At 46.3% G+C, this 16747-nt stretch overlaps 1 protein-coding gene across 1 annotated transcript in view; it reads right to left on the bottom strand.

The window, feature by feature from the left end:
* The window catches only part of LOC126428246 (carbonic anhydrase 1-like), a 125531-nt gene that overhangs the window by 92136 nt on the left and 16648 nt on the right, over positions 1-16747 (bottom strand). Inside the window, exon 2 of the mRNA XM_050090161.1 lies at positions 13712-13750. Within this exon, the coding sequence (XP_049946118.1) occupies positions 13712-13750 (39 nt within the window). The remainder of the gene's footprint in view (positions 1-13711; positions 13751-16747) is intronic.

Below are 16747 nucleotides of genomic sequence, written 5' to 3'. Positions count from 1 at the left end.
GGAACGATCACCACGATAAAATAAGGGAAATCAGGGCTCGTACGGAAAGATATAGGTGTTCATTCTTTCCGCGCGCCATACGTGGTTGGAATGATACAGAATTGTGAAGGTGGGTCGATGAACCCTCTGTCAGGCACTTAAATGTGATTTGCAGAGTATCTATGTAGATGTAGATACCTTTTAAAATTTCAAGTTTCCATATTTTTCCGCTAATTGTCGATTTTATTAATTATCTGGAGCTGTAATGTTTGATCTAATCTGCTTCCAAATCTTTTATTTTAATACCTTTAAACCTAATGATTTGAGCGTTTCAACGTTTTCAAATACCTGTTTATGAGAAGTATTAAGCAGAAGGAATTGGAAACAGACAAAACGTAACATTATTAACATCCAGTTGAGGAATGTCGAACGGAAAATTATACTCTCCCCCACGATTATCTACACTTGTCCACATCCCTGCGGGCTTGATGGTTGGCCTTACCCACTTAAATGCGCCGGTAAAGCGTTATGCATTGTATCTTCGGTGAGTAGTACAGGCGAGCTACGCTGCCGCATAAAACATAAGGCCATTATTGTATCCGACTATACACAGCTGAAGCTATATAGGAAATAAACCCAGTGAGATAACAGCGAACGCGGAAGAATATGGTGACAAAGTCATTTCATAGCGATAGCCAGCGAGTCTGGCCGAGCGGTTCTAGGCGCTTCAGTCCGGAACCGCGCGACTGCTACGGCCGCAGGTTCGAATCCTGCCTTGGATATCGATGTGTGTGATGTCCTTAGGTTAGTTAGTTAGGTTTAAGTAGTTCTAAGTTCTAGGGGACTGATGACCTCAGATGTTAAGTCCCATAGTACTCAGAGCCATTTTTATGTAATTAATGACGCTGTGTTTCAGTGAAGAGCACACTGTGATACATTTTTGAATGGGGCTTTAGGACAGGAAATGAATTACGGAATTAAAAATATAGGGCGCCATTTAAAAAAGTCATACCACTATTCATATCTTAGTAAAAAAAAACAAAGCTACAACAAAGGCATTCATGCTGATTGATGTCCCCCTGACGGCTAAAGAACATTTGCTTGAAACATTTTGTAATTTGCATCTGGACAAACTATTTAGAGTGGTCAACATAAATGGGACACCCTGTACATTATTTTTTAAGACGCCGTCTGTACTTCCCGTGTAATATTTAACAAAATACGAGTTACGAGATTTACATTGCCTACCATCGATACAACAAAACTGCATGTTCCTCTGTGTACGTCCATTCAGTGAATACCTCTTACTAATATCCTGAACCACTCACAAAACTAAATGCGTGTTACTACTCACGTGACTCGCCCCATTCTTTTGAAGCCTTGCAGCAAACGCCTATGGGTGACAGATCACGTCATGGGGAACAACTTTCGTCTGAGACATTTCGAGTCTACTGTAGGTATGTATACAAGGGCTAATCCGAAAGAAACCGAACTAATTTTTAGGAGGGCAGAGCTTTTGTAGTAGCGCATTTTGCCGCTAGGAGAGCATAAGGCGAACATTCCCGAGTCAGTAAGCCGAGTGCCGTCGCTGGAGAAGGTCGAAACTAGGTTCAACAGAATTTGTAATGATAAATGTTTCGTGTGATTGTCGTTTTTGCAATGGCTGATTTTCGTGAGCAGCGTGCGGCAGTAAAATTCTTCTTTTTGCTCGGAAAAAGTGGAACAGAAACTCTTCACATATTAAAAACGGCAGACAAGGAAGACGCTGTGAGGAAAACTCAAGTATTTGAGTGGTTTTTCTTTTTCAAAAATGGTGAAATGTCAATTCATGAGGAACCTCGTTCTGGTCGTCCTTCCACGTCTCGAACACATGAAAACGTTGAAAACATTCGTCGTGCATCCATCAGCGAAGATGGACGACGGACCATTGAAGGAACAATGGAGCTATCGGGGCCGACTTGGAGTTCAGTGCAGCGGAATATGACAGCAGATTTGAGAATGAAACAAAGATGGCTGCCAAATTTGTGCGTCGACTGTTGACTGCCGCGCAGGATTAGCCGAGCGGTCTAAGACGCTGTAGTCACGGACTGTGCGACTGGTCCCGGAGGAGGTTCGAGGCATCCCTCGGGCATGGGTGTGTGTGTTTGTCCTTAGGATAATTTAGGTTAAGTAGTGTGTAAGCTTATGGACTGCTGACCTTAGCAGTTCAGTCCCATAAGATTTCACGCACACTTGAACATTTTTTGACTGTTGGCTGCTGAGTAAAATCAAGGTCGCGTGGAAGCATGCATTGAAAGAAGAATCCCGAAATAGTCCAAACTTTTTTCAAAAATTATCACGGGTGACGAAACTTGGTTCTATGCCTACGATCCCGAACGAAAGCAACAATCGGACCAGTGGAAGACTTCAAGATCGCCTCGCCCCAAGAAAACTCGTCACGTGAAATCAAACATTAAAACAATGCAGATTTGTTTTTTCGATGTGAGAGGGCTCTTATATTCAGAGTATGTTCCGCAGGGTCACACAGTTAAACAGGCTTTCTACACTACTGGCCACTAAAATTGCTACACCACGAAGATGACATGCTACAGACGCGAAAATTAACCGACAGGAAGGAGATACTCTGATATGCAAATGATTAGCTTTTCGGAGCATTCACACAAGGTTGGCGCCGGTGGCGACACGTACAACGTGCTGACATGAGGAAAGTTTCCAACCGATTTCTCATACACAAACAGCAGTTGACCGGCGTTGCCTGGTGAAACGTTGTTGTGATGCCTCGTGTAAGGAGGGGAAATGCGTACCATCACGTTTTCGACTTTGATAAAGGTCGGTTTGTAGCCCATCGCGATTGCGGTTTATCGTACCGCGACACTGCTGCTCGCGTTGGTCGAGATCCAATGACTGTTAGCAGAATATGGAATCGGTGGCTTCAAGAGGGTAATACGGAACGCCGTGCTGGATCCCAACGGCCTCGTATCACTAGCAGTCGAGATGACAGGCATCTTATCCGCATGGCTGTAACGGATCGTGCAGCCACGTCTCGATTCCTGAGTCAACAGGTGGGGACGTTTGCAAGACAACAACCATCTGCACGAACAGTTCGACGAAGTTTGCAGCAGCATGAACTATGAGCTCGGAGACCATGGCTGCAGTTACCCTCGACGCTGCATCACAGACAGGAGCGCCTGCAATGGTATACGCGATGACGAACCTGGGTGCACGAATGGCAAAACGTCATTTTTTTATATGAATCCAGGTTTTGTGTACAGCATCACGGTAGTCACACCCGTGTTTGGCGACATCGCGGTGAACGCACATTGGAAGCGTCATCGCCATACTGACGTATCACCTGGCGTGATGGTATGGGTTGCCATTGGTTACACGTCTCGGTCACCTCTTGTTCGCATTGACGGCACTTTGAACAGTGGACGTTACATTTCAGATGTGTTACGACCCGTGGCTCTACCCCTCATTCGATCCCTGCGAAACCCTACATTTCAGGAGGATAATGCACGACCGCATGTTGCAGATCCTGTACGGGCCTTTCTGGATACAGGAAATGTTCGACTGCTGCCCTGGCCAGCACATTCTCCAGATCTCTCACCAATTGAAAACGTCTGGTCAATGGTGGCCGAGCAACTGGCTTGCCGCAATACATCAGTCACTACTCTTGATGAACTGTGGTATCGTGTTGAAGCTGCATGGGCAGCTCTACCAGTACACGCCATCCAAGCTCTGTTTGACTCAATGCCCAGGCGTATCAAGGCCGTTATTACGGCCAGAGGTGGTTGTTCTGTGTACTGATTTTTCAGGATCTATGCACCCAAATTGCGTGATAATGTAATCACATGTCAGTTCTAGTATAATATATTTGCCCAATGAATACCCGTTTATCATCTGCATTTCTTCTTGGTGTAGCAATTTTAATTGCCGGTAGTGCAGTTGGAAGTTTTGCTATGACTGCAGAACAGTGTGCGGCGGAAGCATCCTGATTTGTGGCAGTCGGGTGACTGGATTTTCCATGATGACAATGCCCCTGCACACACAGTCCTGTCTGTACGAGAATCCTTGACCAAAAATGGTATGACCACTGTTCCACCCCTCCCTCTTCCCTTCCCCCCCCCCCCCCCTACACACACACGCGACCTTCCCTTGTGCGACTCTTTTTTTTGTTTCCTAGAATGAAAAGAGGCACGAAAGGAAACGTTTTGCTGAGGTGAAGAAAATACAATGGAGGCCATATAGATGAAGTCAGACAACATTTTGAAAAATGGAATAACAGATTAGACTAGTGGATTAGTGGAAGTGGAGAGGATTTTGAAGGGGACTGAAGGTCTGTGCTTCAAATGTAAATAAATAAGTTAAAAAAGTTCGGTTACCCCCTCGTACTTTTGTACTGGTTATCTCCTTGAGAGTCTGCATCTACATCTACATCTACATCTACATCTACATACATACTCCGCAATCCACCATATGGTGCGTGGCGGAGGGTACCTCGTACCACAACTAGCATCTTCTTTCCCTGTTCCACTGCCAAACAGAACGATGGAAAAATGACTGCCTATATGCCTCTGTACGAGCCCTAATCTCTCTTATCTTATCTTTGTGGTCTTTCCGCGAAATGTAAGTTGGCGGCAGTAAAATTGTACTGCAGTCAGCCTCAATTGCTGGTTCTCTAAATTTCCTCAGTAGCGATTCACGAAAACAACGCCTCCTTTCCTCTAGAGACTCCCACCCGAATTCCTGAAGCATTTCCGCAACACTCGCGTTATGATCAAAACTACCAGTAACAAATCTAGCAGTCCGCCTTTGAGTTGCTTCTATGTCCTCCCTCAATTCGACCTGTTAGGGATCCCAACCGCTCGAGCAGTACTCAAGAATAGGTCGTATTAGTGTTTTATAAGCGGTCTCCTTTACAGATGAACGACATCTTCCCTAAATTCTACCAATGAACCGAAGACGACTATCCGCCTTCCCCACAACTGCCATTACATGCTTGTCCCACTTCATATCGCTCTGCAGTGTTACGCCCAAATATTTAATCGACGTGACTGTGTCAAGCGCTACACTACTAATGGAGTATTCAAACATTACAGGATTCTTTTTCCTATTCATCTCCATTAATTTACATTTATCTATATTTAGAGTTAGCGGCCATTCCTTACACCAATCACAAATCCTGTCCAAGTCATCTTGTATCCTCCCACACTCACTCAACGACGACACCTTCCCGTACACCACAGCATCATCAGCAAACAGCCGCACATTGCTATCCACCCTATCCAAAAGATCATTTATGTAGATAGAGAACAACAGCGGACCCACCACACTTCCCTGGGGCACTCCAGATGATACCCTCACCTCCGATGAACACTCACCATCGAGGACAACGTACTGGGTTCTATTACTTAAGAGTCTGAAGTGCTTAGGCACTCCGCAGCATGTGTGTGCCTTGTCTGTTGCCTATGTTACAGTCGTCTGCTCGGCGTGACATGGGGTAGGTCAGGAAAATTAAACTTGCTAATTAAACCCATCCTTAATGTTTTCATACTGAAGATTACTGTTTTAATTTCCCCATGTTTGCAGAATGCGGCACATCTGGGTAACAGACCCTACTAGTCTGGTGAAATCTCGTCGCCCCAGGGATAGTGAACACTAAAGGACGGCTAGTATCAAAGGGAAACATGAGCAAAGATTTTGCTTCTAACGTAGGTTGTTCCCCATGATGTCATGTATCACCTCCGTATGTATGATGCAAAAACTTTGAAACACCTAGTCACGTGAGACTTCATTTCTTAAAGCCAGATTGATCCCTCCAGAATGTTAATTTACTGTTTCTATACCCTTACAATTCATGTAATGGATCACACTGAGGTGACAAAAGTCACTGGACATTTCCTAACATATTGCCGGACCTCCTTTCACCCGGCTTAGTTCAGTTACTCGACGTGGCATGGACTCAAAAAGTCGTTAGAACTCATCTGCAGAAATACAGCATTGAGCCATGCTGTCTCTATAGTCGTCTGTAATTTCGGAAGCGTTGCTGGTGCAGGATCTTCTGCACAAACTGTGTCGTGTCCTGACATAGGTGGGTGAGGGAGAAAAAGGATTGCTGGTCAGTCGGCGCTCCCGAGCGGTACAGAGCAGAAGGCAGAAGGACAATTCACAGTGAAGGCATTTGATTGTTGTCTTCTATCTGAGCCAACACTGGTACAGGCATTTACTAGAAATGCAGGTGGTGAGACTCGGTAGGGAATCGTTGTGGGGACTCTTGGACAAACAGGGTTTTGAAATAGTTGTTTATTCCAGACGGGACTAACTAATCCACTGGAGGCTAATTCTAGGGTTAGAAAAAGCGTGAATAACACTGTTACAACAGAAGCCAGTGCAGAAGTCCCAGGAGTGGATGCTAACCACAGTAGCAAACACAAGCAGCATCTTAAGACAACAACTCAGTTGCAAAATAAAACATACTGAATGTGACGCAGTTCACTGAGGCACTCCAAGTGGGAGACATACGCGGAGCTGGACCGAGGCTGGAGTCGACGGACGCGGATTCGGCGGCCAGATCGTCTGACTGCATACTACGCCAAAATGCGGAATCTAGGGGTTTTAAAGAGTCGCGTGTGGGGACTGCTTTTCCCACTTAAAGCCATCCAGCCAATACCGCAGGTCTGTTGCAGGCGCCTGCCAACCACGGTATAGTTAGGTCCCCTCTACCGCTCCTAATGAAGTTGCAGTAAGTCCGCATTTGGTATCAACATCGTTCAGCTGAAAGCTAAACCTAACTGCTCTGCCAAATAAGGCTTGCAACATTATTGTTACACGTCATTTAGCCCTGCCCCTCGGACTCCCTGAAGTAGGGACTGCTAGGTCAACAGTTTTTGGCGTTTTCGCTCTCTTTCTAACCCTTGCGAGCCTACTGACGTTGCTGTTCTCAGGGCTGGTATCAAGCTGGCTTTATACGTTAGTACGTGCCTGTTGCTTACAAAGTTCTACGGTGGCAACCTACCACAGCGTCTAGACGACATATGAAGTTACATGTTAATTCCTTGAAGGGTAACTAACGGCCTGAGACCGCGTCTGCAGGCGTCTGCATTTTCGCAAGGCTCTCCCCTCACAGTTTACTTCATGTAACAATATCTCTCCTAGTTTCGTCTGCCCTCAGCATCGTCTCTACGTCCACGCCTTGGAACGCCTGTGCTCCTTCCTCAAAGCTTCAAGATAGCACTACAGTAGCAAGGAATAATCAATATACCGGGTGACCAAAAAGTCAGTATAAATTTGAAAACTGAGTAAATCACGGAATAATGTAGATAGAGAGGTACAAATTGATACACATGCTTGGAATGACATGGGGTTTTATTAGAACCAAAGAAATACAAACGTTCAAAAAATGTCCGACAGATGGTGCTTCATCTGATCAGAATAGCAATCATTAGCATAACAAAGTAAGAAAAAGCAAAGATGATATTCTTTACAGGAAATGCTCAATATGTCCACCATCATTCCTCAACAATAGCTGTAGTCGAGGAATAATGTTGTGAACAGCACTGTAAAGCATGTCCGGAGTTATGGTGAGGCACTGGCGTCGGATGTTGTCTTTCAGCATCCCTAGAGATGTCGGTCGATCATGATACACTTGCGACTTCAGGTAACCCCAAAGCCAATAATCGCACAGACTGAGGTCTGGGGACCTGAGAGGCCAAGCATGACGAAAGTGGCGGCTGACCACACGATCATCACCAAACGACGTGCCCAAGAGATCTTTCACGCGCCTAGCAATATGGGGTGTTTTTTTGGGTTCTAATAAAACCCCGTGTCATTCCAAGCACATTCGTCAATTTTTACCTCTCTATCTACATTGTTGCGTGGTTTATTAAGTTTTCAAATTTATACTGACTTTTTGATCACCTGGTATTACAACTGACGTCTCGATTATGTCCCATGAATGTTCGACTCATGCTGGGTGATCTAAGTGGCTCGAATTGTCCAGAGTGTTCTTCAAACCCCAATGACAAGGCGCATTGTTTTCTGGGAACATGTAGTCCATGAATGGCTGTAAATGGTCTCCAAGTAGCCGAACATAACTATTTCCAATAAATAATGGGTTTAGTTGGACCACAGTCCATTCCAGTCTCACGCCATTATGGTGCCACCATCAGCTTGAACAGTGCCTTGTTGACAACTTGGGTCCATGGGTTCGTGGGGTCTGGGCCACACTCGAACCCTGCCATCAGCTCTTACCAAATGAAAGCTGGACTCATCTGACCAGTCCGCAGTATTATAGTCAGCTAGGGTCCAACCAACATGGTCACCAGCTCAGGAGAGGTGCTGCAATCGATAGCGTGCTGTTAGCAAAGGCACTCGCTTCCGTCGTTAATGCCATAGCCCATTAACGCATATACCGCCGCACTGTCCGAACGGACACATTCGTCGTACGTCCCATGTTGATTTCTGCGGTTATTTTACACAGAATTGCAAGTCTGTTAGCACTGACAACTCTATGCAGATGCGGCTACTCTCGGTCGTTAATCTGGGACCGCACGCCGCGGAATTTGAATCCGCGCCAGACGTCATGGACGTCGTAGACCCCTAGAGGTCTCTGCACCATCGCGCCTTAAGCTGTGGCGGCGCGCGCCTCCTGGCCCGCTTTTAATGTGAGGGCGCCACAGTGGAACACGTGGTCCCAGCGACCAATAGCGGCGCCCCCGAGAGCGTACTTAAGCGCCAGCCACTCGCTCATCCAGTCCCAACCCCCAGTACCCTCTCCTCCTTAATGACCGTCCCTTTCCTGCCAACCTCAGTAAGGCCAACCACTTTGCCTCTCACCTCTCCGATGTTTTTTCCATACCAGATGATCCCCACTTTGATTATTCCCTCTTCCCTGACGTCATGGACTGTACGAATACCTCTGTTCCTCCCCTTGCTCCTAGCTTCCAGTACTTGGGCCACACACCACCATCTGCACTTAACACTCCCATCACTATGCAGGACATCAGCCTCACACTCTGCACTAAACGCAACACTGCTCCTGGCCACGACTGCATTACCTACCGCCACCTCAAACACGGCCCTCTCTCCTTCCTTTCAGTCCTTGCCACCCTCTACAATGTCATCCTAGCCACTGGCTTCGATCCCGACCTGTGGAAAACCTCCCGTATCCTGATGTTCTCCCAACCCAACAAGCCTCCATCTGATGCCTCTTCCTATCGTCCTATCTGTCTCACATCAGTGTTCAGCAAGCTCTTGGAATCCATCCTTTCCCGGTGCATCCATCACCACCTCTGCCAAAACCACCTCCTCCCCAACACCCAATGTGGCTTTCGACCTTCCTTCTCTGCTGATGACCAACTCCTCCGCCTCACTCATCTCCTCTCCCTCCAGCTTAACTCCCGTCGCTCCGCCATTTTTGTCTCCCTCGACCTCGAAAAGGCCTACGACCATGTCTGGCATCCTGGTCTCCTGTTTAAACTCCAAACCTACACCCTTCCTATCAACTACATCCGTCTGATGGCCTCCTTCCTCTCCCACCGCCCCTCCTATGTTACCATCCATAATGCCAATTCCCACACCTTCTACCCCTCTGCAGGTGTGCCCCAGGGCTCTGTCCTCTCCCCTCTCCTCTACCTCCTGTACACGGCAGATATGCCCCAACCCCCCCCCCCCCCCTCCAGTACACCTCTTGCAATATGCTGATGACACCGCATTCCTCGCCCTCGCTCCTACCCTCCAACAGTCCCAACGCCTTCTCCAGAATCACCTTGACCTTTTTGCTGCATGGTGTAACCAGTAGCTCCCGAAAATCAATCCTTCCAAGACCCAGGCAATCATCGTAGGTCATACCACTCGCTCCTTCTGGCTCCTGGATTTCTCCCTTACTGTCTGCGCCCATCCTGTCCGCCTCACCCCTACCCTCACCTACCTTGGCCTCACCATTGACCGTCACCTCACCTGGATCCCTCATCTCCACTCCATCCAATCCAAAGCTCACAACCGCCTCCAACTCCTCAAACTCCCCTCTGGCCGGACATGGGGGTTGCACCCCTCTACCATCCTCCACACCTACAAATCCTTAATCTGTCCCATCCTCTGTTATGCCAGTCCTGCCTGGATATCTGCCCCCCCCCCCCCAAATTCTATGAGTCCCTCCAGATCCTTGAGCATCATGCACTCTGCCTCGCCTTCTGTATACGCCTCCCATCCCCCACATGGATCCTCTATGATCTCATTCCGTTCCGCCATCTGCTCCTATTCCTCGAACATATCCGCATCCTCTACACCTCCTGCCGCCTTGATCCCCCTCACCCCCTGGTTGCTCCTCTCCTCTCCCATCCCCGCCCCCTGCCATGTTTTCACTGTTGTGTCCCCCCTACCCTCCATCTCTACACCCTTCATGTCCTTTCCCAAGGTGGCTTCCATCAACTCCCCCTCCCAGATGATGCCCTCTCTCCCTCCGTTTGTCCCTCCTATCAACTCTGATCCTCACTCCCCCTCCATTCCTCTGTCCTTTTCCCGGGCTCCCTCTCCCCCCCTTCCATCCTCTTTTTTCCCCACCTCCCCTCTCTCTGCCCCCTTCTCTCCCCTGAGTCCTTTTGCATTTCCCTCCTCTGCCTCTTCTCATTCCCTCTCGCGTCTGCCCTGCCCCTCTCCCCCTTTATGAGTCCTCTCCCTCCTTGGTTCCCACCCTTTTTCGTTTTTCCTTCCTCCCTCCTTGTCCTTCCCCATCCTCTAGGTCCCCCCCCCCCCATCTGCCTTTGGCTCGGGAGTGTCATCTCTGTGCCGCCATTTTCGTGCAGTGTTTTACAGTGAGTGTTTTACAGTGAGTGTTCCGTGTTGTGTTTTTTGGGAAGTGTTGCGAACGGCCATCATACTGTCGCTGGGTGTGCTTTCTATCTCTTGCGAACAGAAACCAGACTATCGCCATGTTTTTTAATTGTGTGTGTACTATGTTGCTTGTCTGAGTCCTGTGCCTTTTATTAACATTGCCAACCCCTTTTTCCTTCTGTTTTAACTTTCCGCATTTTTTCGCCATTTTACACTTTAAGTCACCATTTTATCGCCTTTTTTCTTGTTTCTTTTCTTCTTCGTTTTTTTAAAAAAAGTCTGTAGGCTGTAGAGCAGCGTACTAAGCTGCTGCCAATAAAGAAAAAAAAAAGAAAAAAGCTCATCCAGTCAGTCTAATCTCGCTTACGTCGGTTTACACCTCGCTTTGCGCTAGACTGCTACTTCCTGGTTCGTGTACGAGTTTGTTTCCTTGCGACTCCGTTGTTCGATCTTGTTGTACTCGTTCTTTCCTTCGTTGGTTGTGTCCGTCCTCTCCCGTTGTGTTGTTCGCGGGTCCCGCCGCGCCTTCTGTCATTGCTACCCCGCGAACGTCCTGGTCGCAGCTACAACAGTTAAGTGAAGGCCGTTGGCGCTGCTTTAGCTGTGGTGAGAGCTAATGCTTGAAACTTGGTATTCTCAGCGCCCTCTTGACATTGTGGATCGAAGAATATCTGACTCCCTAATCATTTCCGAAATGGCACGTCCCATGCGTTCAAAATATGTTAATTCCCATTGAGTGACCATAACCATGTCAGAAATCTTTACACATGAATCACCCGACTACAAATGACAACTCTGCCAATGCACTCTCCTTTTATACATTGTGAATGAGGTTCTACTGCCATCCATATACGAGGGGCGTTTGAAAAGTTCGTGCAAAGTCCGAGAGAGAGCGCGTATCAAGGTCATGTTTGGTTAGTAGCATCTTTAGAAAGAACGCACACCAAGTTTCAGCCATATTGATCAATTTCTTTGTGTTTGGCATTCGTGTGAATCAAGGAAGTCGAATGATTGTCAAAAAATGGACAAAAAAGAATTTCGTATAGCGATTAAACATTGCTTTATGAAAGACAAAACGCCTCAGGAGACTAAAGAGAAGCTTGATAAACATTACGGTGACTCTGCACCTTCGATTAGAACAGTTTATAAGTGGTTTCAAAATTTTCGGAGTGGCCATATGGGCACAAGTGATCCTGAACGTTCTGGACGCCCTGTGGAGGTTACGACTCCAGAAATCATTGATAAAATCCATGATGTGGTGATGGATGACAGAAGAGTTAAGATGTGTGAGATTGCTAGTGCTGTGGGCATCTGGAATGAACGGGTACATAATACTTAGCATTAACATTTGGACATGAAAAAGCTATCCGCAAGATGGGTTCCGCGACTGCTCACGTTTGACCAAAAAATGGAATCGTGGGAAGTGTTGCAAGGATGGTTTGCAGCTGTTCAGGAAGGATCCGCAGGACTGTAAGCGTTGTTTCGTCACTGTGGATGAGACATGGATAGATTACTATACTCCTGAGACCAAAGAACAATCTAAACAATGGGTTACCAAGGGAGAATCTGCACCAAAGAAGGCGAAGACCATTCCCTCGTCCGGAAAGGTTATGGCGACTGTCTTTTGGGATTCGCAAGGTGTAATTCTCATCGACTATCTGTAAAAGGGTAAAACTATTATCCATAGTTACTGGGCCGTTTGAAAACCGAGCTGCAAGAAAAGCGCCAGCGAATGGACCGCAAAAAAGTCCTTTTACATCATAACAATGCACCAGCACAAGCCTCAACAGCTGTGGTCGCAAAATTACTGGAAATAGGATTCCAGCTCGTTTCACATCCCCCCTATTCTTCAGACTTGGCTCCCTCGGACTACTATTTGTTCCCCAATTTGAAGAAATGGCTGGTGGGAGAAAGATTTTATTCAAACGAGGGGGTGATTGCAGCAACTAGTAGCTGTTTTGTGGACTTGGACAATTCCTATTATTAGGAAGGTATGAACAAATTAGAACAGCGTTGGACGAAGTGTATAAGCCTGAAAGGAGGCTATGTAGAAAAATAAAAAAGGTTAACCCCAAACACGTGAGTAGTTTTTATTTTCGCACGGACTTTTCAAACGCCCCTTGTATCTGCATATCGGTATCCCATTACTTTTTGTCACGTCAGAGTATAGCAGTAATAAAAATGGTTCAAATGGCTCTGAGCACTATGGGACTCAACTGCTGAGGTCATTAGTCCCCTAGAACTTAGAACTAGTTAAACCTAACTAACCTAAGGACATCACAAACATCCATGCCCGAGGCAGGATTCGAACCTGCGACCGTAGCGGTCTTGCGGTTCCAGACTGCAGCGCCTTTAACCGCACGGCCACTTCGGCCGGCATATAGCAGTAATAAACACAATACACACGTGGATAAGAGTCCATCGCAATTCATACCATCATTTTATGACTAACAGCTGTTTGTCTCGAACTAATCGTGGGACAGTTTTCTGGAAAGAAAGTAATGGACTTCTTGTCTAAAAAAACAAACACTGAAGACACGTAGAAGCATCCCACCTTACGCTTAAGGCGACAGAATTGGCGTTCAATAATAGAAGTTGGTACGGTTCGACAAAATGATCATATGATGAATAAATACTTTTAATAGTTTCCAACATGTATGCTCACACAATAAGCAAATAATCACAGATAAGAAAAAAGGCAACAGAACGAATGGGAAAGAGTATTGATATTCAGACATAGCAGTGCGACACTGTTTCCTTTGGCTGGAAAAACATCAGCATAAAAATGACCATATAGAATAATAACAATAATAAAAATTTGCTACTTCTCTGTATTAGATGTTTCTTCTCACACTTGGCTTCTTCACTCTGTGAATTAGGTGGGATGCAGAATGGTACTCACCATATTCTCCTTCGTATGAAAAATCCACCTGGGCTTTCCCTGAAATAAACGAAAAAATAACGTTAAAATATTTTCAACTGTGATGAGTAGCCTATCGAGAATCTCCATCTGAAATACTCTCTGTGAAGGTTTGTGTGAGGTTCCTTCCTTGAGTTTAGTCACAACTCTCCCACCAAACTAAATTTCTGATGTTCACATAAGTCTCTTCTCTTACAACTTGTTGTCAGCTGTTGAATATATATTCATTACTTCGTGTACACACAGGGTAGACAGAAACAGCCTCAAAAGCTTGTAAGGATGTTGCAGCGCAGGTTGTGCTGAGAAGTAATTCTTAAGAAAAAATTCTAAACATTGCGCCGTTTTCGAGGTAATTAGCATTGAAGTTAACTAATCAGGCCGTTTCATGCACATATTCAAGTGGCCCGCCAGATACAATTAGTGAAAGTTGTTCTCACAGCACAAATGATAGCGCACAACACTGCTCAGCCTTTGACATGGATTTGGTTCAAACTGCTGTACCATGTCCAATTTTTGTATCGCTCTGTGTAGGAAACCAAACGAACACATTTGGCGACGCAGTCTCTGACAGGCCGCTAGAATTTGCGCACACAACAGTCAGATTGCGCAACCTCAGTGACAATTAACTCAGAAATGGCACAATATATCGGATTTTGTAAGGACTATTTCTGAGTACAACCTACCCTGCAACACCCTTACAAGCTTTTCAGACTGCTTCTGATCTCCATGTATAGTGCGCGCGCGCGTGTGTGTGTGTGTGTATGTGTGTGTGTGTGTGTGTGTGTGGAGAGAGAGAATTAGGGTGAAAATGGTTCAAATGGCTCAAATGGCTCTGAGCACTATGGGACTTAACTTCTGAGGTCATCAGTCCCCTAGAACTACTTAAACCTAACTAACCTAAGGACATCACACACATCCATGCCCGAGGCAGGATTCGAACCTGCGACCGTAGCGGTCGCGCGGTTCCAGACTGTGGCGCCTAGAACCGCTCGGCCACCCCGGCCGGCCTCAGAATAAGGGTGAGTTAAATATGTATAAAGAGAGACAGAACTAGAGACAAAGAATGTGAATTAGAGAGAAACAAAGTAAGCAAGGAAGGTAGATACAATTGAAGAGAAAGACAGAAAAATGCTAAGAGTAAGAGAAATAGAAAGCAGGTGACAAAGAAAGAGAATAAGTGAGAGACATGGCAAAAGGAGAGGCAAAAACAAAAATAGTGGGGTATACAGATAGAGAAGAAAAAGAGACAGAGAAAAGAGGAAGGGGTGAGAGAGAGAGAGAGAGAGAGAGAGAGAGAGAGAGAGAGAGACAGAGAGAGAGAGAGAGAGAGAGAGAGAGAGCGCAATTGTGAAAGGGAGAAAAATTAGAAGGGAAGGAGGAGAAAGAAAAAAAATAGGGTAAAGTGGGATAAGGTTACCAGGGCAGGATTACTATCCATTGCATCTTTTTTTTCGCATTTAACGGCGCTGCTGCCTGCCGAAACCAGTCACCGCAGTTCTATTACACAGAATCATTGTTGCCAGCGAATTTTACAAAGGCAACTTGCACGAGTAAAAGTTTTCCTGATTCTCACTCGTCTGATCTATTACTCCTGTTAGCCTAGTCACATACAGAGTAAACTTTTTGTATAATATCATTGTTTAAACAACGTCATTTGGCCTAGAACTACAGTGCAGTCCACGATAAGTCACCCGATTGAATTTTAATCTATAAAATTGTGCGCTCAACTTGGTGCAGTTCATGGAAATTACGCTGGATATCGCTGCTAGTCCATCGCTTCCGTTGTGAGTCCGCCATTTCAGTTTGCCGCGATGGCGGACAAAGGACGTTTGACCGTCGCACAAAAAACGAAGATTGTGTTACTGTTCGCGGCGACGAACAGCGTTACATTGAGACAGAGAAGGTTTCGTGCTCATTTGGGCACACTGTGGGCTCCCAGCCCACAGACAATACGCAGATTACACAAAAAATTAGTGGATCTGTTCTGGAGTGTCGGCGACCACAAGCACGTACTGTACGTTCGCCGCAAAACATTGAAGCAGTTCGAGTGGCTTTGATTGGTAGTCTCAGTAAATCAACAAGAAGAGCCAGTGCCGAGTTGAGAATTTCACGCCGATCTGTACAAAGAATTATTCAATCCGACCTTCGCTTGTATCTATACAAGACGACAGTGGCGCATATGCTTACTGCGAGAGATAAGGAGTGGTGACTGCATTTTGCAAGGTGGGCAATCGCACAAGACCAAGAGGCAGTGCTACACAACACACGGTTTTCTAAAGGAGCTTATATGTACGTAAACGGTGTTGTGAACAAACAGAACGTCCGATTCTGGGCACTAGAACCTCCGCGAATAATCCTCACGAAAGACACCTACGGGGAGAAAGTGTGCGTGCGGGTCGCGATGTCGAGCCGTGGAATCATCAGTCCGTTTTTCTTCGATGCTACAGTAACTGGTGAGCGCTATTTACACATGCTGCGAAACCAGTTCTTTCTTCAACTCTTCATGCACGATGGAGCACGCCCCCGTAATGACATCGTTACGCTCGATTTCCTACACGAAAGACTTGCCCTTAGGGTATTGTCAAATAGATTTCCTGAACGTTATGCAGGAGGAGGAATGTGGCAGCGGCACATCTACATACATACTCCGCAATCCACCATACTGTGCGTGGCGGAGGGTACCTCGTAAAACAACTAGCATCTTCTCTCCCTGTTCCACTCCCAAAACAGAACGAGGGAAAAATGACTGCCTATATGCCTTGTAAGTAGGCTGTTTATGTTTTCTTGTTGGCAACGTTACGTAGCGCTCTGTATGAAAATCACTGGCTGTGCTGTGTGCAGTCTGTGGCTGCTTTGCATTGTTGTAATACTCGCCATTGTAGTGTTAGGCAGCTGGCTGTGAACAGCGCGTAGCGTTGCGCAGTTGGAGGTGAGCCGCCAGCAGTGGTGATGTGGGGAGAGAGATGGCGGAGTTTTGTGATTTGTCATGAACTGCTATATATATTATGACTATCAAGG

The sequence above is a fragment of the Schistocerca serialis genome, chromosome 12 (genome assembly GCF_023864345.2).
Source record: "Schistocerca serialis cubense isolate TAMUIC-IGC-003099 chromosome 12, iqSchSeri2.2, whole genome shotgun sequence".
Classification (NCBI taxonomy): Eukaryota; Metazoa; Arthropoda; class Insecta; order Orthoptera; family Acrididae; genus Schistocerca; species Schistocerca serialis.
The sequence above is the reverse complement of the archived record's forward strand: the minus strand, read 5'-3'. Positions and strand labels throughout refer to the sequence as shown.